The 24,675-nt window shown below is 29.5% G+C and overlaps 2 protein-coding genes across 2 annotated transcripts; one reads left to right on the top strand and one right to left on the bottom strand.

Moving 5' to 3' along the window:
* Positions 1 to 181: 181 nt before the first annotated feature.
* On the top strand, positions 182 to 7,305 carry LOC119613509 (alpha-tocopherol transfer protein-like). Its single transcript, XM_037969536.1, has 4 exons — positions 182 to 364; positions 5,894 to 5,985; positions 6,048 to 6,201; positions 6,262 to 7,305. Exons 1-4 carry the CDS (start codon positions 196 to 198, stop codon positions 6,744 to 6,746), a joined length of 900 nt encoding a protein of 299 aa, XP_037825464.1. The 5' UTR covers positions 182 to 195; the 3' UTR covers positions 6,747 to 7,305.
* Positions 7,306 to 14,387: 7,082 nt separating this feature from the next.
* Positions 14,388 to 18,370, bottom strand: LOC119613510 (ras-related protein Rab-9A). Its single transcript, XM_037969537.1, has 4 exons — positions 17,886 to 18,370; positions 17,496 to 17,808; positions 15,346 to 15,540; positions 14,388 to 15,278 (listed from the first exon to the last, which is right to left on the bottom strand). The coding sequence occupies exons 2-4, from the start codon at positions 17,685 to 17,687 to the stop codon at positions 14,901 to 14,903; spliced, it is 765 nt and encodes a 254-aa protein (XP_037825465.1). The 5' UTR covers positions 17,688 to 17,808; positions 17,886 to 18,370; the 3' UTR covers positions 14,388 to 14,900.
* Between the last annotated feature and the right edge of the window lie 6,305 nt (positions 18,371 to 24,675).

Here is a 24,675-nt window from a genome sequence, read left to right as displayed (position 1 = left end):
CAGCAGAATTTATTTTAAATAAGAACTTTTCTACACTATTATAAATAATACACTAATGTTATTTAAATTATTTGTTTATTTGTAATTTAATTATCTCAATAGCTAATGCGATTATTAATTTGTTAAACTTAGATTACATTAACTTTAATAACAAATTTTGTTTTGTTTTAATATCTTTTTACAGAGATCCCTACCATGATTACCGAAATCGAAGAAGTACCTGCCATTATGGTGGGAGACTATAAACTACAATTTGAATTGGGTGAACCCTGTGAACGTACCAAAGAGTGGCTTTACGTGAACTACGGGAAACTCCCGAAAATATTCAAAAAGGCACAGCGGAAACTTAAAAAATTATTGGATGGTAAGTAATTGAAATACAGTGACTTCTTTTTAAGAAAGTTCTAAAAGAAAATCGATACATTTTGCGAGTATTTGGGTCTTTTATCGTAGTTCTGTTTTAGTTTAGTTCAGAAAATTCTCAAAGTTAAAAGTTTTTTTACTGCAAATCTTATATTTACTAAATAAATATGATTATTTCGCAAGTTTTTTTTTCATAACTAATTTGTTTTAAATTATTTAATGTTTGTTTTTATGCAGTTATTATCATGACCCTTAATCTATTGCATTAGATTTTATAATTGAACTAAAAAGCCATTTACAATTTCTCAGTACTTAACAATGACAGCAGCTTTCATTTAAACGGTTTCAGTAGACAATGTCGGAGAACACGTAGACAAAAAATCCCCACAGATTTAAATTAAAATGCTAATAAAAATATTTTGAAATGTAAACAATAAGGAGGTATAGGAATATCAAAAATTTTCTTCTTATTGCTTACAGTCAACAACAATTTTGCCTTCTTCTTGAATCACCCTAATGTAACACTTTTTCAAAAATTATGATTCATTTCGTAATTGTTGTTATTACTATTATTGTTTTCTTCTAAAATGTTATAAAATAATATTTACAATTAATAACAAAAACAACCAGTTTTGAAATCTAACAGCAACTACAATTACAGTCAAAATGCATTAGCAACATTTTGCTGGTAGAGAAATGTTAAGTAAGAATTAATACAATCTATTATAATGTTAATTGTTTAAAAATATCACATATTTCTGAGAAAATATGATTAAAAAAGGTTATCGCTAATTGATTTTATCTGCATTGTATATGCAATTTACAAATGGACACGTGTATAACAGTAACTGTCAACAACTGGGGTTTTTGAACGAATTGCTGAAAAGAGTTATAAACAATTTCCAAGGAATAATAGCTAAATCGGAAATTACAGGTCCCTACTAACGTTTAGACTTTAAAGAATATAAAAAAACAAGAACTTAAGTAGAACTGACCTAGAACTAAAGTAGAATAGAACTGGAACTGAACTAAAACGAACTAGAGCTGAATTAGAACTGAACTAGAACTGAACTAGAACTGAACTAGAACTGAACTAGAACTGAACTAGAACTGAACTAGAACTGAACTAGAACTGAACTAGAACTGAACTAGAAACTGAACTAGAACTGAACTAGAACTGAACCAGAACTGAAGTAGAACTAAACTAAACTAGAACTGAACTAGAACTGAACTAGAACTGAACTAGAACTGAAATAGAACTGAACTAGAACTGAACTAGCACTGAACTAGAACTGAACTAGAACTGAACTAGAACTGAACTAGAACTGAACTAGAACTGAACTAGAACTGAACTAGAACTGAACTAGAACTGAACTAGAACTGAACTAGAACTGAACTAGAACTGAACTAGAACTGAACTAAAACTGAACTAGAACTGAACTAGACTGAACAGAACTGAACTAGATCTGAACTAGAAACTGAACTAGAACTGAAACTAGAACGAACTAGAACTGAACTAGAACTGAACTAGAACTGAACTAGAACTGAACTAGAACAGAACTAGAACTGAACTAGAACTGAACTAGAACTGAACTAGAACAGAACTAGAACTGAACTAGAACTGAACTAGAACTGAACTAGAACTGAACTAGAACTGAACTAGAACTGAACTAGAACTGAACTAGAACTGAACTGAACTAGAACTAGAACTGAACTAGAACTGAACTAGAACTGAACTAGAACTGAACTAGAACTGAACAGAACTAGAACTGAACTAGAACTGAACTAGAACTGAACTAGAACTGAACTAGAACTGAACTAGAACTGAACTAGAACTGAACTAGAACTGAACTAGAAGAACTAGAACTGAACTAGAACTGAACTAGAACTGAACTAGAACTGAACTAGAACTGAACTAGAACTGAACTAGAACTGAACTAGAACTGAACTAGAACTGAACTAGACTGAACTAGAACTGAACTAGAACTGAACTAGAACTGAACTAGAACTGAACTAGAACTGACTAGAACTGAACTAGAACTGAACTAGAAACTGAAACTAGAACTGAACTAGAACTGAACTAGCAACTGAAACTAGAACTGAACTAGAAATGAACTAGAACTGAACTAGAACTGAACTAGAACTGAACTAGAACTGAACTAGAACTGAAACTAGAATTGAACTAGAAACTGAACTAGGAACTGAACCTAAGAACTTGAACTAGAACTGAAACTAGAACTAACTAGAACTGAGAACTAGACTGAAACGAGACTATTAGATGAACTAGGAAATGAACTAGAATTTGACTAGAACTGACTAGAAACTGAAACTAGAACTGAACTAGAACTGAACTAGAAACTGAACTAGAACCTGAAACTAGAACTGAACTAGAAACTGAACTAGAACTCTGAACTAGAACTGACACAGACTGAACTAGAACTGAACTAGAACTGACTAGAACAGAATTAAGACTGCAACTAGAGCTAATTAGAATAAATAAATGGACTATCCGATTATATACTTCGAAATTGTAAACATTTTTCTATAAAGAACTTCAAATAAAAATCTTGATTATTTCAAGCATAAATCGTTTCTATAAAATTTAATGTAAGTGATTAAATATCATGCCAAACCAAGGTTGCTGAAAAAATCTTGTATTCATAAAAAACCACAAGCAAAATGCAACCTTAAATGGTAGTGCAACCTCTACTTAAATTTCATCAAAAAAAAACTTGCATCTTCAAGCATAATATCAGAATAATTTAAAATATATATTCTTAAACTAAGGTCACTCTCATGAGGGTTTTTTCCACAATAAAAAAAACTAGTTTTGAAAAGAACACAAAAAAAAAATGCACACAAAATGCAACCTTACAATTATATATTGAATACAACCCTGAACTTGCCTAAAATAAACAAAAAAAGATCTTGCAAATTCTTGAGAAAAGAAGAACCTTGTTAAAATAAATTAAGTTAAAAAATAATATAAGAAATAACACACAATAATAACTAGATCAAGAAATCAAATATATTTTTCGGCTCTTTCTTAAATTTATTTCTTTTATTAGTATTTTTTACCGTAAATGTGCAAACAAATCAATAATGTAAACAGTTCCGCATCTGTCAAACACAACAAACAGACAAACCACAACAAAAACATGTCAAAATTTCAATTTCAGTTTCAGTTTCTAGCGGCCAAAAACCCTCCACTACCAAAAATGAAAATAGTTTTATTGTTGTTCATTTAACAACCTTGAACTTAATTTAAAAATTTTTTATTCTTTATGGTTAGAAATACAAGCGAAAACTTGTTTAAAAATACAAAAAAACTTAATGATGAGTAAGATATAAGGCAAAGTTATACAAATGTTGAATGAAATTTAAATTTCGGAATTTTGACTTAAAAACAAAAATGTGACGTTTAATTGTTTAACTTTAGTACTTGTTAAACATTTAAATAAAAATTCAAAAGGCGGCGGCAGTTGTAATTGTTAGAAAATATTTAATTATTTTTATTATTGCAAAGTTTTGAAAAAACTTTTTTATTGTATTTAATTTTTTTTAAACTTTACGTGTTAATTACTTTAGAATGATTTATCAAAAAAAAAAATATAGTTAACTTTTGTCTGTAATTAAGTAGAAATTAAAAAATAATAATAACTAAATATTTTATCTACAAATCTTTCTATTTAACTACAAGTTAGCTTTAAACTTTAGAGACTCTCTCATTGTCTTGAAAAAAAGATTAGTTTTATATGTACGTGTTCAACTTATAATAATGACCTTTTTTAGTTGTGTTTTTAGGAATTTTTAATTGTATTCAAAGTCTAAATGTTTAATACTAACTAGACCTTCGAAATTATAATGAAATTAAAGTTTTTTTGTTTTAAATTTATGGCTTAAATTAAACAAAATATCATCAAAATATTCTAGTTAATATTTTCTTTATTTTAATGGAAAGTTTATAACTTATACCAAATCGTAATGGTTTTATAGAGAATAGCAGACTATAGTCCATTATATAGGTGTTAGTCTGGGAAAAAGTCTATTCTATACTATGGACTATAGTCTATACTACCATCTATAGTACAGTCTATAGTATGGACTAGCTCGTTTCTACTTCAGTTCTACCTTAGTTCTAGTTCAGTTCTAGTTCGGTTCTAGTTCAGTTCTAGTTCAGTTCTAGTTCAGTTCTAGTTCAGTTCTAGTTCAGTTCTAGTTCGGTTCTAGTTCAGTTCTAGTTCAGTTCTAGTTCAGTTCTAGTTCGGTTCTAGTTCAGTTCTAGTTCAGTTCTAGTTCAGTTCTAGTTCAGTTCTAGTTCAGTTCTAGTTCAGTTCTAGTTCTAGTTCAGTTCTAGTTCAGTTCTAGTTCAGTTCTAGTTAGTTCTAGTTCAGTTCTAGTTCAGTTCTAGTTCAGTTCTAGTTCAGTTCTAGTTCAGTTCTAGTTCAGTTCTAGTTCAGTTCTAGTTCAGTTCTAGTTCAGTTCTAGTTTAGTTCTAATTAATTTCTTGTTCAGTTCTAATTCAGTTCTAGTTCGGTTTTAGTTCAGTTCTAGTTCGGTTCTAGTTCGGTTCTAGTCCGGTTCTAGTTCAGTTCTAGTTCAGATCTAGTTCTGTTCTAGTTCTGTTCCAGTTCTGTTCTAGTTCTGTTCTACTTCTGTTCTAGTTCTGTTCTAGTTCTGTTCTAGTTCTGTTCTAGTTCTGTTCTAGTTCTGTTCTAGTTCTGTTCTAGTTCTGTTCTAGTTCTGTTCTAGTTCTGTTCTAGTTCTGTTCTAGTTCTGTTCTAGTTCTGTTCTAGTTCTGTTCTAGTTCTGTTCTAGTTCTGTTCTAGTTCTGTTCTAGTTCAGTTCTAGTTCAGTTCTAGTTCTGTTCTAGTTCTGTTCTAGTTCTATTCTAGTTCTGTTTTAGTTCTGTTCTAGTTCTGTTCTAGTTCTGTTCTAGTTCTGTTCTAGTTCAGTTCTAGTTCTGTTCTAGTTCTGTTCTAGTTCTGTTCTAGTTCTGTTCTAGTTCTGTTCTAGTTCTCTTCTAGTTCTATTCTATTCTAGTTCTGTTCTATTCTAGTTCTGTTCTAGTTCTATTCTAGTTTTGTTCTAGTTATGTTCTAGTTCTGTTCTAGTTCTGTTCTAGTTCTGTTCTAGTTCTGTTCTAGTTCTGTTCTAGTTCTGTTCTAGTTCTGTTCTAGTTCTGTTCTAGTTCTGTTCTAGTTATGTTCTAGTTCTGTTCTAGTTCTGTTCTAGTTCTGTTCTAGTTCTGTTCTAGTTCTGTTCTAGTTCTGTTCTAGTTCTGTTCTAGTTCTGTTCTATTTCTATTCTAGTTTTGTTCTAGTTATGTTCTAATTCTGTTCTAGTTCTGTTCTAGTTCTGTTCTAGTTCTGTTCTAGTTCTGTTCTAGTTCTGTTCTAGTTCTGTTCTTGTTCTATGTAGTTCTGTTCTAGTTCTGTTCAAGTTCTGTTCTAATTCTATTCTAGTTTTAGTTCATTTGATGATTCGTTACTTTTATTGATCATATCTTTTTCTTTTTATTTCATTTTAGCTGAACCGGATTTAAAATGTCCCCGAGATGATTTGTTTTTATTGAGATTCTTAAGAGTTTGCAAATTCTATCCCGAAAGTGCTTTGAAATTGGTAATATTTCTTAAGATCTCCTAAAATAAAAGAAATGTTTAATATAAATTCTATAATTACAGATCAAAAACTATTATTCATTCAAAGTTAAACATGCCGATGTTTATAAAGATTTAATACCCAGCAATGAGAAGAATGTCTTTGATCATAATGTCATTATAGTATTTCCCAATAGAGATCAATTGGGACGTAGAGTAGCGGTATTGGAATTGGGAAGTAAGTATTTAGAGCAACTTTAAAAGAGAATAAAAATTAACATATTTTTTTCCTGTACAGAGAACTGGAAACACAAGAAAGTTTGCTTGGATGAGGTCTTCAAGGCTGCCGTTTTATATTTGGAAGCTGCCATGTGGGAGCCTGAAACACAAATTAATGGTGTCGTAGTCATCTTCGATATGGATGGTTTGAGTTTACAACAGACTTGGCAATTTACTCCAGCCTTTGCCAAACGTATTGTGGACTGGTTGCAGGATTCGGTACCTCTACGTATCAAGGCCATACACATTGTCAATCAACCCAAAATCTTCAATGTAGTATTTTCTCTATTCAAACCTTTCTTAAGAGAAAAATTGCGTAATCGTATTATTTTCCATGGTACCGATCGTGACTCGCTATATAAATACATGTCTCCCGAATGTTTACCCGCCTGTTATGGTGGTTCACGCAAAGAACCCCGCATCGATGGTAATCAATGGTATAAGTTGTTGGTCCAGTGTGAAAAGGAATACAAGGCCATTAATTCGTATGGTTATCAAAAGTAGAGTCAGAGAAGATTTTTTGTAAAAAATCGCACATCCATTATATTGCCGCAAAATAACACCCATCATTTATTGTTAACTATTAGTTTTTAAGAAATATACTTGTTTTTGGAGAATTTTAAATCCGAACAAAATTTCTGTTATAGAACAAACTCTGGCCAGTTGTTCTTAAAGTATGTACTTACTTTCCCTTTTAATTTTTAACAAAATTTTCTTAAAACTTATTTATTTTTTAAATTAATTTCTCCTTCTTCACTTTTTTGTATAAATATTTTTGACTTGAATTAAGATTGTACCTTCTTCTATTTTTACTAAATAATTTAATATGGGGGCTGTAAATATCACTTAAGTTCAGGGATTAAGTTTCATTATTACTTGATTTTAGTATTGTAATAAGGGATTGTTTAGTTTGTAAGCTTGAAATAATATTTTTTATATAAAAATAAAAACAGAAAATTAATTTTGAAATAAGAAACGCTTAGAAAATATTATGAAGAAAGTTATTGTATAATAAAGCGCTTATTTAAGAAAAAAAGTAAATAAATGTTGTAATAACATAAAATACATTAGTTTTATTGAGAGGACTTTTCCGGAAAGTCGATAGTTCAGAAAATAGACTAAACCATAGCATGGACTAGAGTGAACACTGTAGTCTTGCTTATAGTCTTGTCTGCACTAGAGAGTAATCGCCTATAGACTTGACTAGTGTCCAGAATGTAGAATAGCCTATGGTCGGGACTGTAGAACAGTCTATATACTAGATTACAGTCAAAACTACATAGATAGACTTGACCATAGGCCAGACTACAATCCAGATTAGAGCCTAGACTTTAGTCGATAATAAAGACTAGACTGTAGTCCAGACTATAGACTAGACTATAGTCCAGACTATAGACTAGACTATAGTCCAGACTATAGACTAGACTATAGACTTGACTATAGTCCAGACTATAGACTAGACTATAGTCCAGACTATAGACTAACTAGACTCTAGTCCAGACTATAGACTAGACTCTAGTCCAGACTATAGACTAGACTCTAGTCCTGACTAGTCTATAGTCACGTTCACAGATTGGACGTGACTAGACTATAGTAAATATTATAGACTAGACTATAGTAAATATTATAGACTAGACTATAGTCCAGACTATAGACTAGACTAGACTATAGTCCAGACTATAGACTAGACTAGACTATAGTCCAGACTATCGACTAGACTATAGTCAAGACTACAGACTATAGAATATAGACTAGACTATAGTCCAGACTATAGACTAGACTCTAGTCCAGAATATAGACTAGATCTAGAATATAGACTAGACTATAGTCCAGACTATAGACTCGACTCTAGTCCTGACTAGTCTATAGTCACGTTCACAGATTGGACGTGACTAGACTATAGTAAATATTATAGACTAGACTATAGTCCAGACTATAGACTAGACTAGTCCAGACTATAGTCCAGACTATAGAATATAGACTAGACTATAGTCCAGACTATAGACTAGACTATAGTCCAGACTATAGACTAGACTATAGTCCAGACTATAGACTAGACTATCGTCCAGACTATAGACTAGACTCTAGTCCTGACTAGTCTATAGTCACGTTCACAGATTGGACGTGACTAGACTATAGTAAATAATATAGACTAGACTATAGTCCAGGCTATAGACTAGACTATAGACTATGCTATAGTCCAGACTATATACCAGAATATAGACTAGACTATAGTCCAGACTATAGACTAGACTCTAGTCTGGACTATAGCCTAGCCTATAGTCTGCACTATAGCCTAGCCTATAGTCTGGACTATAGCCTAGCCTATAGCCTATATATAGTCTGGACTATAGCCTATACTATAGTCCAGACTATAGCCTATACTATAGTCCAGACTATAGCCTATACTATAGTTCAGACTATAGCCTATACTATAGTCCAGACTATAGCCTATACTATAGTCCAGACTATAGCCCATACTATAGTCCAGACTATAGCCTATACTATAGTCCAGACTATAGCCTATACTATAGCCCAGACTATAGCCTATACTATAGCCCAGACTATAGCCTATACTATAGTCCAGACTATAGCATATACTATAGTCCAGACTATAGCCTATACTATAGTCCAGACTATAGCCTATACTATAGTCCAGACTATAGCCTATACTATAGTCCAGACTATAGCCTGTACTATAGTCCAGACTATAGACTAGACTATGGTCCAGACTATAGACTAGACTATAGTCCAGACTATAGACTAGACTATAGTCCAGACTATAGTCCAGATTATAGACTAGTCTATAGTCTGGACTATAGACTAGACTTTAGTGCAGACTATAGAACTATAGTCCAGACTATTGACTAGACTATAGGCCAGACTAGAAATCTGGTTTTTCGACAGAAATTTTCATCAAAAATTTCACTAGAAAATCAATATTTTATCACAAATTCGAAATTTCTCCAAAAAAAAAAAAATTCAGCAGAAATTTCAAAACTTCTCAAACTATTCAAAATTATAGTCCAGATACTAGAAACTTCAAATGTTAGAAGATAGATATTTCATTAAATATTTGATTTTTCGCCGGAAATTCAAAGTTTCACCAGAAAAATTTAAATTTCACCAACAATATACAAAAAAATTCAAAATTTCACCAAAAAATCGAAATTTCACAAAAAAAAAAAAAAAACCAAAAACTCAAAATTTTATCAAAAATTCAAAATTTCAGCCGAAATTAAAAATATCACCAAATATCGAAATTTCATCAAAAATTCAAAATTTCACTATAAATTCATAATTTTCCCAAAAAAATCAAAATTTCACTAAAAATTCAAAATTTCACTATAAATAAAAAATTTCATAAAAAATTCAAATATTTACCAAAAATTCAAATATTTACCAAAAATTCGAAAATTCATTAAAAATTCAAAATTTCACCTGAAATTCTAAATTTTAGTAAAAAATTCAAAATATCTCCCGGAATTAAAAATTTTACCCAAAATTAAAAATTTCACCAAACCACTAAATCGTATTCAACATTTCAACAAAAACTCGATATTTCACTAAAAATTTTAAAATTAACCAAAAGTTTGAAATTTCACCAAAAATTCAAAATTTCACCAAAATTTGGAAATTTTAATAAAATTTAAAATTTTATCAGAATTCGTATTTTTTATATAAAAAATTAATTGGAAAAAGTCAATATGGTTTAAAGAGTAATCAATAGGAAGTCTTTTAATAAGAATATTGAGATTTTTTTTTTAAATTGAAAATTTTATTTTATCTGCTTTTAGAGCAAAAAGCACTAAATTGATATTACTAAAAGCGATGTCATTGATATTGTCAAAGGAAAGAAGAACAATGTGAGTGTGTCTTTGCTAGAATTTTGTTTAGACAAAGTAATCCATATAATCTGTATATGGTGTTTGTCTATGCTACTAGACAGCTAAGACACATACCATAGTGTAGTGACAAAGTTACCAGATTAAAGTTCATGGCAGTAATCCTATTGTAATGAACAATCCAAAGTCTCTTTTGTTTAGGATTTTGGAAAATAATTTCCTTTTTAGTTTCAAATTGCAAAATTTTCATTTTCTTAATACATTTTTCTTGTGTGTTTCTTTATTATAATCATTTTCTTTAAATATGCTTAAAAACTAAATGTTAATACAATCTAAATATTATTTTCTTTCTTTCTTTTTGTTAAATAAATTGTTTTTTTTTCTTCGGTTTCAGTTTATTTAAAAATTGTAAACATTTTCAAAAAATGTTTTTAGATTTTTATAATTTCACGCTTTCAATGAGTATGACGAAGAGTGTGGGGAATGTTAACATACATTAGATTTTATAAATAATTTTTTCTTATAAATTTTTAAATGTTTTAGTTAGAGGTGAACTAAATTATAAATATAAAAAGCTGCCTTTAATAAATTTTACAGTAAGAGACATTTCAGGACCCTTTAATAATTATATGGTCCACTCACTCTACACGATGCAATTTTGCAAATAATTTATAAAAAAAAAAACTTGTACTAAAATAAAAAATAATAATTTTTAAAAATTGTGCTTAAAAACGAACTTGTTAATTTAAAATTTTTTTAAACATTTGGAATGTTTTAGTAAAAAAAAAAAGTGTAACAAAACTGCTAGAGCAAATTATTTTATACATCTTATGTATATTTTAAAGGGTTTTCCAACACAAATTTCTTTAAAACTTTAGCAATTAAATTGTCAAATTTTCAGTTTGTTTCTTTTCGAAAAAAAGGCACTAAAAATTATTGTTTAACAAGCAAAAACAATTTGTGTTAAATTAGCCAAGGATTTTGTGGTATTTTAAAACTTAGTCTAAAATATTTGGTGCATTTTTTTTTTTGTTTAAAATTATATATGATTAAATAAAATAAATTCTATAAAACTGGGATTTCAACAAGATTCTGTGAAATTTAAAGGAATTTTAGAAAACAAAAGTTGCTGAAAGGAAACTGCCTGTAGTTGTGGGAAAGCACTAGGCTGCAGTCTGAACTATAGTCTAGATTCTATTCAATATATGGACTTTAGTCTATAGTCTGGACTATAGGTTAGTCTATAGTCTGGACTATAGGTTAGTCTATAGTCTGGACTATAGGTTAGTCTATAGTCTGGACTATAGGTTAGTCTATAGTCTGGACTATAGGCTAGTCTATAGTCTGGACTATAGTCTAGTCTATAGTCTGGACTATAGTCTAGTCTATAGTCTGGACTATAGTCTAGTATATAGTCTGGACTATAGTCTACTCTATAGTCTACTCTATAGTCTAGTCTATAGTCTAGTCTATAGTCTAGTCTATAGTCTAGTCTATAGTCTAGTCTATAGTCTAATCTATAGTCTAGTCTAGTCTATAGTCTGGTCTATAGTCTAGTCTATAGTCTAGTCTTTAGTCTAGTCTATAGTCTAGTCTATAGTCTAGTCTATAGTCTAGTCTATAGTCTAGTCTATAGTCTAGTCTATAGTCTAGTCTATAGTCTAGTCTATAGTCTAGTCTATAGTCTAGTCTATAGTCTAGTCTATAGTCTAGTCTATAGTCTAGTCTATAGTCTAGTCTATAGTCTAGTCTATAGTCTAGTCTATAGTCTAGTCTATAGTCTAGTCTATAGTCTAGTCTATAGTCTAGTCTATACTATAGTCTAGTCTATAGTCTAGTCTATAGTCTAGTCTATAGTCTAGTCTAGTCTATAGTCTGGTCTATAGTCTAGTCTATAGTCTAGTCTATAGTCTAGTCTATAGTATAGTATAGTCCAGTCTCTAGTCTATAGTATAGTCTAGTCTATAGTATAGTCTAGTCTATAGTATAGTCTAGTCTATAGTATAGTCTAGTCTAATCTATAGTATAGTCTAGTCTAGTCTTGTCTATAGTATAGTCTAGTCTAATCTATAGTATAGTCTAGTCTATAGTCTAGTCTATAGTCTAGTCTATAGTCTAGTCTATAGTCTAGTCTATAGTCTAGTCTATAGTCTAGTCTATAGTCTAGTCTATAGTCTAGTCTATAGTCTAGTCTATAGTCTAGTCTATAGTCTAGTCTATAGTCTAGTCTATAGTCTAGTCTATAGTCTAGTCTATAGTCTAGTCTATAGTCTAGTCTATTGTCTAGTCTATAGTCTAGTCTATAGTCTAGTCTAGTCTATAGTCTAGTCTATAGTCTAGTCTAGTCTATAGTCTAGTCTATAGTCTAGTCTATAGTCTAGTCTATAGTCTAGTCTATAGTCTAGTCTATAGTCTAGTCTATAGTCTAGTCTATAGTCTAGTCTATAGTCTAGTCTATAGTCTAGTCTAGTCTATAGTCTAGTCTATAGTCTAGTCTATAGTCTAGTCTAGTCTATAGCCTAGTCTATAGTCTAGTCTATAGTCTAGTCTATAGTATAGTCTATAGTCTAGTCTATAGTCTAGTCTATAGTCTAGTCTATAGTCTAGTCTATAGTCTAGTCTATAGTCTAGTCTATAGTCTAGTCTATAGTCTAGTCTATAGTCTAGTCTATAGTCTAGTCTATAGTATAGTCTAGTCTATAGTCTAGTCTATAGTATAGTCTAGTCTATAGTATAGTCTAGTCTATAGTATAGTCTAGTCTAGTCTATAGTATAGTCTAGTCTAATCTATAGTATAGTCTAGTCTAGTCTATAGTATAGTCTAGTCTAATCTATAGTATAGTCTAGTCTATAGTCTAGTCTAGTCTATAGTCTAGTCTATAGTCTAGTCTATAGTCTAGCCTATAGTCTAGTATAGTCTAGTCATATAGTCTAGTCTCTAGTCTAGTCTATAGTATAGTCTATAGTCTAGTCTAGTCTAGTCTGTCTATAGTCTAGTCTATATCTAGTCTATTGTCTAGTCTATAGTCTAGTCGATAGTATAGTCTGTCTAGATATAGTCTAAGTCGATAGTCTAGGTCTATAGTCTAGTCTTGTCCTATCTATAGTCTAGTCTATTGTCCAGTCACGAGATTCTATCTAGTCTATAGTAAGTCTAGTCTAGAGTAATATTCAGTCTATAGATAGTCTAGTCTATAGTCTATTCTATAGTAGTCTAGTCTAATGGTCTAGTCTATAGTCTAGTCTATAGTATAGTCTATATCAGGCCTATAGTCTAGTCTATTGTCTAGTCTATAGTCTAGTCTATAGTCTAGTCTATAGTCTAGTCTATAGTCTAGTCTATAGTCTAGTCTATAGTCTAGTCTATAGTCTAGTCTATAGTCTAGTCTATAGTCTAGTCTATAGTCTAGTCTATAGTCTAGTCTATAGTCTAGTCTATAGTCTAGTCTATAGTCTAGTCTATAGTCTAGTCTATAGTCTAGTCTATAGTCTAGTCTATAGTCTAGTCTAGTCTAGTCTAGTCTATAGTCTAGTCTATAGTCTAGTCTATAGTCTAGTCTATAGTCTAGTCTATAGTCTAGTCTATAGTCTAGTCTATAGTCTAGTCTATAGTCTAGTCTATAGTCTAGTCTATAGTCTAGTCTATAGTCTAGTCTATAGTCTAGTCTATAGTCTAGTCTATAGTCTAGTCTATAGTCTAGTCTATAGTCTAGTCTATAGTCTAGTCTATAGTCTAGTCTATAGTCTAGTCTATAGTCTAGTCTATAGTCTAGTCTAGTCTAGTCTATAGTCTAGTCTATAGTCTAGTCTATAGTCTAGTCTATAGTCTAGTCTATATTCTAGTCTATAGTCTAGTCTATAGTATAGTCTAGTCTATAGTCTAGTCTATAGTATAGTCTAGTCTATAGTATTGTCTAGTCTATGGTATTGTCTAGTCTATAGTATTGTTTAGTCTATAGTATTGTTTAGTCTATAGTATTGTCTAGTCTATAGTATTGTCTAGTCTATAGTATAGTCTAGTCTTAGTATAGTCTAGTCTATAGTATATTATAGTCTATAGCATAGTCTAGTCTATAGTATAGTCTAGTCTATAGTATAGTCTAGTCTATAGTATAGTCTAGTCTATAGTATAGTCTAGTCTATAGTATAGTCTAGTCTATAGTATAGTCGAGTCTATAGTATAGTCGAGTCTATAGTTTAGTCTATTGTCTAGTCTATAGTCTAGTCTGTAGTCTAGTCTATAGTCTAGTCTATAGTCTAGTCTAGTTCTATAGTCTATTCTATATAGAGTTGACTATAATTTTGTCTATAGCTTTGACTGTAGTTTAGTCTTGACTATAGTTTAGTCTATAATCTTGACTATAGTTATGTCTATAGTGTGGACTACAGTTGAGTTGCCAGACTAGAATATAGACAGGAAAATATTTCAGAACTAAATAATAAGGAAACTGTGTTTAAAAGGGTTAAAATTTGCGCTTTTCCATAAATTAAGGAATATTTGTATTAAAAAAGGGAGAGAGATTCTCTTTTTTTATATTTTCGGGACTGTGTAAAAAAAATCAATCCGGGCAAGGTTATTGTACTGGAATTTAAGAATTTTGTACTACAATTTGCAAAAATGAATCGATCTTTTCGCTATGAAAACAAACTACAAAATTAAAAAAAAGTATTTAGAAAAAAACTTACATATAAAAGAATTTTGTTTCTTTTTTTGGTGATTACAACCAATTGTAGTTTTGAATCTTGTTTTAAATAACCGCCTACTAAACCTCCTAGTGGTTCGCACTTTTTCATTATTTAATCTTTTTCGTTTTTATAGTTGATAGTGAGTTTCTTGAGGTTTCGTTGGACGTTTACCAAATCGTCGTGGTGAGGGTGTATGCATAGATTCATCTTCTGATTCTAAATTTCCGGCAGCTGTAGAGGATGAACTGCTACCACCACCCGTACAGCAAAATCGATTTTGTGCTAAACGTATTGTTTTGGTCAAATCAATTGTGTCGTTTTGTTTTAGTTCAATTTCTGCTATACGTTCCATATGTTTCCATTGACGTACGGCCAAAATGAAAGCATCATTAACATTGGTGGCCGTTTTTGAAGAGGTTTCGATGTGACTGCGTATTTGAAAGGTATCACACCATTGTTTAAGCTCATCCGATCCAACCTGGCGGCATTGTTGAGCCAAATCGTTCTGTGCTTGTTAAAAGAATGAATGGAGAGTATTAAAACCTGGTTTTATGTGCAATATTGATACTGACCTTGTTGCCCACTACAATAAAGGGAAATTTGTCTGCCTTAACATCGGCGTAATGTAGGAATTCTTCGCGCCATTGCTTAAGGCCACGAAAGCTATCATAATCATCGATGGCATAACACAATAAACAAACATCTGACCCTCTATAGAAAGGTGTGCGTAAAGCACGGAAACGTTCCTGACCAGCAGTGTCCCAAATCTAGAATTAATAGAATATTTTATATAAAATCACAAAAAATTAATTGTTTATTGATAATTACTTAATCATTAGTAAAAAATGTCGTTTAATTACATGATTAAGAAATATTTTTCAACAACAATCATTACTTGTTTCTCTAATCGATATTATTCCATGACAATTTAGTATTTTGTCTATTAATTTAGCAGTTTTCTAATAACATGTGTTTCAATTTCCGAAACCTCCCTGCCCCTTAAAAAAATTTTTTTTAATTATTAATTTAAACTAATAAAACATTAATTACGAAATTATTTTTTGCTCCCCACCAATATTTGTAAGCAATAATGATAATTAAGAAATTTTATTGATTTTTTTTTATTTCCCCCAAAAAATGTGAATTCCAATTTTAGTTAAAAAACTGAAACCAACACAAAATTTGGCAAAACTAGAAGTAATTCTCTAAACCATTAGACTAGTTCAAGTTTAACTTCCTAATTTTTACTTATAAAGTCATAAACTAACATTAAAATGTGTGCAAAAACATTAAATTCTTATTGTTTGTAAAACTTAAATAAATTAAATAATTTAAACGTCTCGTATAATTAATTGCAATTTGCTTTTGTTTTTTGTTCTCTATATTGATTTAATGATTAGATTTGATTTGTATCATTTTAAAAGTCTATTTAGTTTACATTGCAATGCCCATTAGTCAGTCTTGATTTTCAATTTGTGATTTTTATTTGTCAACCAAAATTGGCTTGACAAGTTGTCACAATTAACGGTCTATGATCGTTTATTGTCTGTACAATAACAGACAATAGTTAAAAGTGTTAAATTGTTGTAATTGAACAAAACAAAATAAGAAAAAAAAACATCAGTTAAGTTTAACAAATTTGGTCATGTTTAGATAAAATGCAAACTATTAACAAGTCTGGGCTATAGTCTAATATACAGACTAGATTATAGCCTGGAAAAGATAGCCTAGTCTTTAGTCTTGTTTATAGTTTAGAATAAAGAGTACTCAACAGTCTGGTCTATTTATAGTCTAGTCTAGTTTATAGTCTAGTTTATAGTTTAGTCTATAGTTTAGTCAATAGTCTAGTTTATAGTCTAGACTGTAGACTACACTATAGACTAGACTATATACTTTATAGTCTAGTCTATAGTCTAGTCTAGTCTAGTCTATAGTCTAGTCTATAGTCTAGTCTATAGTCTAGTCTATAGTCTAGTCTATAGTCTAGTCTATAGTCTAGTCTATAGTCTAGTCTATAGTCTAGTCTATAGTCTAGTCTATAGTCTAGTCTATAGTCTAGTCTATAGTCTAGTCTATAGTCTAGTCTATATTCTAGTCTATAGTCTAGTCTACTAGTCTATAGTCTAGTCTATAGTCTAGTCTATAGTCTAGTCTATAGTCTAGTCTATAGTCTAGTCTATAGTCTAGTCTATAGTCTAGTCTATAGTCTAGTCTATAGTCTAGTCTATAGTCTAGTCTATAGTCTAGTCTATAGTCTAGTCTATAGTCTAGTCTATAGTCTAGTCTATAGTCTAGTCTATAGTCTAGTCTATAGTCTAGTCTATAGTCTAGTCTATAGTCTAGTCTATAGTCTAGTCTATAGTCTAGTCTATAGTCTAGTCTATAGTCTAGTCTATAGTCTAGGCTATAGTCTAGTCTATAGTCTATGCTATAATTTAATATATAGTCTAGTCTATATTCTCGTCTATAGTCTTGCCAATAGTCTAGTCTATAGTCTTGTCTATAGTCTAGTCTATAGTGTAGTCTGTAGTCTAATCTATAGTCTACACTATGGTCTAATCTATAGTCTAATCTTTAGTCTAGTCTATAGTCTAGTCTATAGTAGTATAGTTTAATATACATTCTAGTTTAGTCTAAAGTCATGTCCATAGTCTAGTCCATTTAGTCTATAGGCTAATCTATATTCTTGTCTATAGTCTAGTTTATTCTTTTTAACACTTACCTGCAATGTATACTTCTCACCATCCACTTCAATGTCTTTGTTCATGAACTCCACACCAATTGTATGGAAATTGTTCTCATCATAACGATTGGAGACAAAACGATTCATGAGACATGATTTGCCAACGCCACCATCGCCCAATATAACGACTTTCAATAAAGTCGATTTATTTGGAGGACGCATATTGGTCATGATGGTTGCTAATGAAGAGCAGAAACAGCCAAAAAAAAAACCCAAAAACAAAAACAACAATTTAATGGTAAAAAAACAAAGACAAAACAAGACAAGTCTAGGCAAAATAAATCCAGAAAAGCTAAAAGAAAACATAGAAAATTTGTATTAAAAAATAGTTTCAATTTAAATTATCTTAATTAGTTAACAACACTTTACCTTGATTTATTAGTTTACTGTAAAAAATAAACAATTGTTAAGGTTTATTTATTAAATTCTTATTAGAAGTATGGGTCCGTACAATAGGCTGTTGTTGAAATTTTTTGTGTAGATTCTCTTGTTTTTTAACTTTATCTATATTTTCACTTTTGTGTAGTTGTTGGTATTTTGTTAATAACCTTATAATAACTTATTATTTAAATGTTTTTTTTTTCTTAACTTTCAGATTTTATATTTGATGTCTGCTTTTTTGCAAATTTAGTCTTATCTTTTATTTAGTTTGTTCTGTATTTGTTGTTATTTTTGTAGGTTTTTTTATTTGTTTTAAAACAACAATAATTAACATACAATTAGTTTTGTAAAATTTTAGTTAATTTTATTTTTGTTTTATGTAGAAGAAATAGTTAAAAACACCAACAACTTATTATATTATTTTTTTTGAGTAACCACCACACTACGTTGTTTGTTGCTCTAGTATTTTTTTGAGAATGAATTCATTTTGTTGTTTTTTTTTTATTTTAATTAATTCTATCAGCTGTTTTGTCTTCTCTTTTTTCTCATCGTTGTACGTTCTTGTTGATTTTGTTTTGTTTGGAGATTTATTAACTAGTTTCTCAGTTTGTTTTGCTGGTTTTCCAAAATACACCTTACTAGATGCTACAAAATGTAAACAGAATTTAAGTTGGTGGTGAGTTTTATGTTATGGGAACAAAGTTGCCATATTGTGAGAGAAAAACTTTAAACGTTATATTAACTAACTAATCAACTACTAACTAACTAACTAACTAACTAACTACTACTAACTACTAACTAACTACTAACTAACTAACTAACTAACTAACTAACTACTAACTAACTAACTAACTAACTAACTAACTAACTAACTAACTAACTAACTAACTAACTAACTAACTAACTAACTAACTAACTAACTAACTAACTACTAACTAACTAACTAACTAACTAACTAACTAACTAACTAACTAACTAAACTAACTAACTAACTAACTAACTAACTAACTAACTACTAACTAACTAACTACTAACTACTAACTAACTAACTACTAACTAACTAACTAACTAACTAACTAACTAACTAACTAACTAACTACTAACTAACTACTAACTACTAACTAACTAACTAACTACAACTAACTAACTAACTAACTAACTAACTAACTAACTAACTAACTAACTAACTAACTAACTAACTAACTAACTAACTAACTAACTAACTAACTAACTACTAACTAACTAACTAACTAACTAACTAACTAACTAACTACTAACTAACTAACTAACTAACTAACTAACTAACTAACTAACTAACTAACTAACTACTAACTAACTAACTAACTAACTAACTAACTAACTAACTAACTACTAACTAACTAACTAACTAACTAACTAACTAACTAACTACTAACTAACTAACGACACTAACTAACTAACTAACTAACTAACTAACTAACTAACTACTAACTAACTAACTAACTAACTAACTAACTAACTACTAACTAACTAACTAACTAACTAACTAACTACTAACTAACTAACTAACTAACTAACTAACTAACTAACTACTAACTAACTACTAACTAACTAACTAACTAACTAACTAACTAACTAACTAACTAACTAACTAACTAACTAACTACTAACTAACTAACTAACTAACTAACTAACTAACTAACTAACTAACTAACTAACTAACTAACTAACTAACTAACTAACTAACTAACTAACTAACTAACTAACTAACTAACTAACTAACTAACTAACTAACTAACTAACTAACTAACTAACTAACTAACTAACTACTAACTAACTAACTAACTAACTAACTAACTAACTAACTAACTAACTAACTAACTAACTAACTAACTAACTAACTAACTAACTAACTAACTAACTAACTAACTAACTAACTAACTAACTAACTAACTAACTAACTAACTAACTAACTAACTAACTAACTAACTAACTAACTAACTAACTAACTAACTAACTAACTAACTATAACTAACTAACTACTAACTAACTACTACTAACTAACTAACTAACTAACTAACTAACTAACTAACTAACTAACTAACTAACTAACTAACTAACTAACTAACTAACTAACTAACTATAACTAACTAACTAACTAACTAACTAACTACTAACTAACTAACTAACTAACTAACTAACTAACTACTAACTAACTAACTAACTAACTACTAACTAACTAACTAACTAACTAACTAACTAAACTAACTAACTACTAACTACTAACTAACTAACTAACTAACTAACTAACTACTAACTAACTAACTAACTATACTAACTAACTAACTAACTAACTAACTAACTAACTAACTAACTACTAACTACTAACTAACTAACTAACTAACTAACTAACTAACTAACTAACTAACTAACTAAAACTACTAACTAACTAACTAACTAACTAACTAACTAACTACTACTAACTAACTAACTAACTAACTAACTAACTAACTAACTAACTAACTAACTAACTAACTAACTAACTAACTAACTAACTAACTAACTAACTAACTAACTAACTAACTAACTAAACTAACTAACTAACTAACTAACTAACTAACTAACTAACTAACTACTACTAACTAACTAACTAACTAACTAACTAACTAACTAACTAACTACTAACTAACTAACTAACTAACTAACTAACTAACTAACTACTAACTAACTACTAACTAACTAACTAACTAACTAACTAACTAACTAACTAACTAACTAACTAACTAACTAACTAACTAACTAACTAACTAACTAACTAACTAACTAACTAACTAACTAACTAACTACTACTAACTAACTAACTAACTAACTAACTAACTAACTAACTAACTAACTAACTAACTAACTACTAACTAACTAACTAACTAACTAACTACTAACTAACTAACTACTAACTAACTAACTAACTAACTAACTAACTAACTAACTAACTAACTAACTAACTAACTAACTAACTAACTAACTAACTAACTAACTAACTAACTAACTAACTAACTAACTAACTAACTAACTAACTAACTAACTACTAACTAACTACTAACTAACTAACTAACTAACTAACTAACTAACTAACTAACTAACTAACTAACTAACTAACTAACTAACTAACTAACTAACTACTAACTAACTAACTAACTAACTAACTACTAACTAACTACTAACTAACTAACTAACTAACTAACTAACTAACTAACTAACTAACTAACTACTAACTAACTAACTAACTACTAACTAACTAACTAACTAACTACTAACTAACTAACTAACTACTAACTAACTAACTACACTAACTAACTAACTACCTAACTAACTAACTAACTAACTACTAACTAACTAACTAACTACCTAACTAACTAACTAACTAACTAACTAACTAACTAACTAACTAACTAACTAACTAACTAACTAACACTAACTAACTACTAACTAACTAACTAACTAACTAACTAACTAACTAACTAACTAACTAACTAACTAACTAAACTAACTAACTAACTAACTAACTAACTAACTAACTACTAACTAACTACTACTAACTAACTAACTAACTACTCTAACTAACTAACTAACTAACTAACTAACTAACTAACTACTACTAACTAACTAACTAACTAACTACTAACTAACACTAACTAACTAACTAACTAACTAACTACTAACTAACTAACTAACTACTAACTAACTAACTAACTAACTAACTAACTAACTAACTAACTAACTACTACTAACTAACTAACTAACTAACTAACTAACTAACTAACTAACTAACTAACTAGCTAACTAACTAACTAACTACTAACTACTAACTAACTAACTAACTAACTAACTAACTAACTAACTAACTACTAACTAACAACTAACTAACTAACTACTAACTAAACTAACTAACTAACTACTAACTAACTAACAACTACTAACTAACTAACTAACTAACTACACTAACTAACTAACTAACTAACTAACTACTAACTACTAACTAACTGACTAACTAACTACTAACTAACTAACTAACTAACTCACTAACTAACTAACTAACTAACTAACTAACTAACTACTAACTAACTAACTAACTAACTAACTAACTACTAACTAACTAACTAACTAACTAACTAACTACGAACTAACTACTAACTAACTAACTAACTAACTAACTAACTAACTAACTACAACTAACTAACAACTAACTAACTAACTAACTAACTAACTAACTAACTACTAACACGAAACTAACGAACTAGCTAACTAACTACTAAGAACTAACTAACTAACTAACTAACAACTAACTAACTAACTACTAACTAACTAACTAACTAACTAACTAACTAACTAACTAACTAACTAACTAACAACTAACTAACTAACTAACTACTAACTAACAACTAACTAACTAACTAACTAACTAACTAACTACTAACTGACAACTAACTAACTAACTGACTAACTAACTAAATACACTAACTAACTAACTAACTAACTAACTAACTAACTAACAACTAACTAACTAACTAACTAACTAACTAACTAACTAAACAACGACTAACTAACAACACTAACTAACTAACTAACTAACTAACTAACTAACTAACGAAACTAACTAACTAACTAACTAACTAACTAACTAACTAAACTAACTAACTAACTAACTAACTAACTAACTAACTAACTACTAGGGCGGATGTCCATAAAGAGGCAGATTTTAAACTTAAAAAATATTACAATCCCAACCTTGAATCCCACACCTTTTCATAATTTCTCTTTAAAATAAACATTACACAAAAATTACTCTTTTAAATTCAAGTGCACCACTCTCTTACATCTGTTTTACTAAACTATTATTAGCTCTCTACTAACCTCCATTTAGTGTTGAATTTTAGTGTGATTTTAGAAGTCGTTGTTGGTGGTTGTATGGTAACGGTTCAAACGGTGGATAATTCAAAAAGTGATTTTTGATTGTTTTACGTTCAGCGATTGTGTGTTTGTGTATGAATGTGTGTAAAACAGCAATAAGAAAAAAAAGAGAGTGGTTAAAAAAATATTAATACAATTTAATTCTTGTTAAAAACAAGTGAGAACAAATTTTTATATTTTTATAAAGAAATTTTATTATAAAACCATGAAATTTATAACGAAAAAGAAAATGTGAATTAAAATAAAAATGAAAAAGTCTGATGAAAAATGTTGCTGGCAAAAAAGTTTTTCAAGTATACAAAAAATTTTACATATTTTTTATGTAAAGGTCATTTAAAGTAAAAGAAAGAAGAAGAAGTAGAAGAAGCAAAGCAGAAAGAAGCATTTGAAAATTAAGCAAAGTTAAAAAGTGTAAAATTATGAAAAAGTAAAAAGAAAATTTTAATAAAATTTTGTTGGGAAAAAGTGTTTTTGAAGGAAGATTCCATTTAATTGTTGTTTATTAATGATAAAGAAAAGGTAATTTTGTTTAATTAATTTATAAATTATGTATCTTTTATTTGAGTGTTTTCTTTCATTTATTATTAGTTTTAATTTAACAAAAAAATTGAAGGTTATTTTAACATGTTTGACTCTTTTAAATATTAAATTACAACTCCCTCTCTTTCTACTGTACTCATTTAGTTAAAAAGAGTTTGTTTTGAATTGTTTCTTTTTCACTGAAATGTAAACAAAAAAGCAAGTGTATTAAATGTTGTTGTTTTAACAAGTAATTTCCTTTAGGAATGAAAGAGTCAGCTATATCAACAATCTAATAAGAGAGTTGTACAAAAACCAAAATGTTTAAATTTGTTGTTCTTTGCTCTTGCTAAGAAAAGAGTGTAGGTTTTAGTAAGTGTCAGGCAATGGAAAATTAAAATTTTATAAAATAGTCCATAGACTAGGCTACACTTTACACTTGATTAGAGACAAGACTATAGACTAGGTTATAGACTAAACTATAGACTAGACTATAAAATAAAAATACAGACAAGAGTCTAGTCACTAGACTATAGACTAGAGTCTGGTCACAAGACTATAGACTAGAGTCTAGTCACTAGACTATAAAGTAGACTAGACCATAGACTGGATCATAGTCTATAGACTAGATTATAGACTATACTTTAGATTAGACTATAGATAAGACTATAAACTAGCCTATAGACTAGGTTATAGATTATATTTTAGACTAGACTATAGACTGGACATGGACTAGACTATAAAGTAGACTATAGACTTGACTATAGAGCATACTATAGACTAGACTATAGAGTAAACTATAGAGTAGAATATGAAGTAGACTATAGAGTAGACTATAGACTAGAGTCTAGTATATAGTCTACTCTAGTCTAGTCTATAGTCTAATCTAGTTACTAGACTATAGGCTAGACTATAGACTAGACTATAGACTAGACAGACTATAGACTAGACTATAGACTAGACTAGAGACTAGACTATAGACTAGACTATAGACTAGACTATACGATAGACTAGACTATAGACTAGACTATAGACTAGACTATAGACTAGACTATAGACTAGACTATAAGACTATACTATAACTTAGACTATAGACTAGACTATAGACTAGACTATAGACTAGACTATAGACTAGACTATAGACTAGACTATAGACTAGACTATAGACTAGACTATAGACTAGACTATAGACTAGACTATAGACTAGACTATAGACTAGACTATAGACTAGACTATAGACTAGACTATAGACTAGACTATAGACTAGACTATAGACTAGACTATAGACTAGACTAGACTATAGACTAGACTA

The sequence above is a fragment of the Lucilia sericata genome, unplaced genomic scaffold (assembly GCF_015586225.1).
Source record: "Lucilia sericata isolate MDLA Ls3-8-SP2 unplaced genomic scaffold, ASM1558622v1 Contig002160F_arrow, whole genome shotgun sequence".
In the NCBI taxonomy this organism is placed as follows: domain Eukaryota; kingdom Metazoa; phylum Arthropoda; class Insecta; order Diptera; family Calliphoridae; genus Lucilia; species Lucilia sericata.
Note: the sequence above shows the minus strand (reverse complement) of the source record. Positions and strands in the feature narration are given on the sequence as shown.

Coding starts and splice junctions, on each gene's coding strand:
- LOC119613509 (XM_037969536.1), top strand. CDS start 196: ATGATTACCGAAATCGAAGAAGTACCTGCCATTATGGTGGGAGACTAT. Junction 5,986..6,047: donor CCGAAAGTGCTTTGAAATTG/GTAATATTTCTT, acceptor CTATAATTACAG/ATCAAAAACTATTATTCATT. Junction 6,202..6,261: donor AGCGGTATTGGAATTGGGAA/GTAAGTATTTAG, acceptor TTTCCTGTACAG/AGAACTGGAAACACAAGAAA.
- LOC119613510 (XM_037969537.1), bottom strand. CDS start 17,687: ATGACCAATATGCGTCCTCCAAATAAATCGACTTTATTGAAAGTCGTT. Junction 15,541..17,495: donor GTGAGAAGTATACATTGCAG/GTAAGTGTTAAA, acceptor TATTAATTCTAG/ATTTGGGACACTGCTGGTCA. Junction 15,279..15,345: donor TTATTGTAGTGGGCAACAAG/GTCAGTATCAAT, acceptor TAACAAGCACAG/AACGATTTGGCTCAACAATG.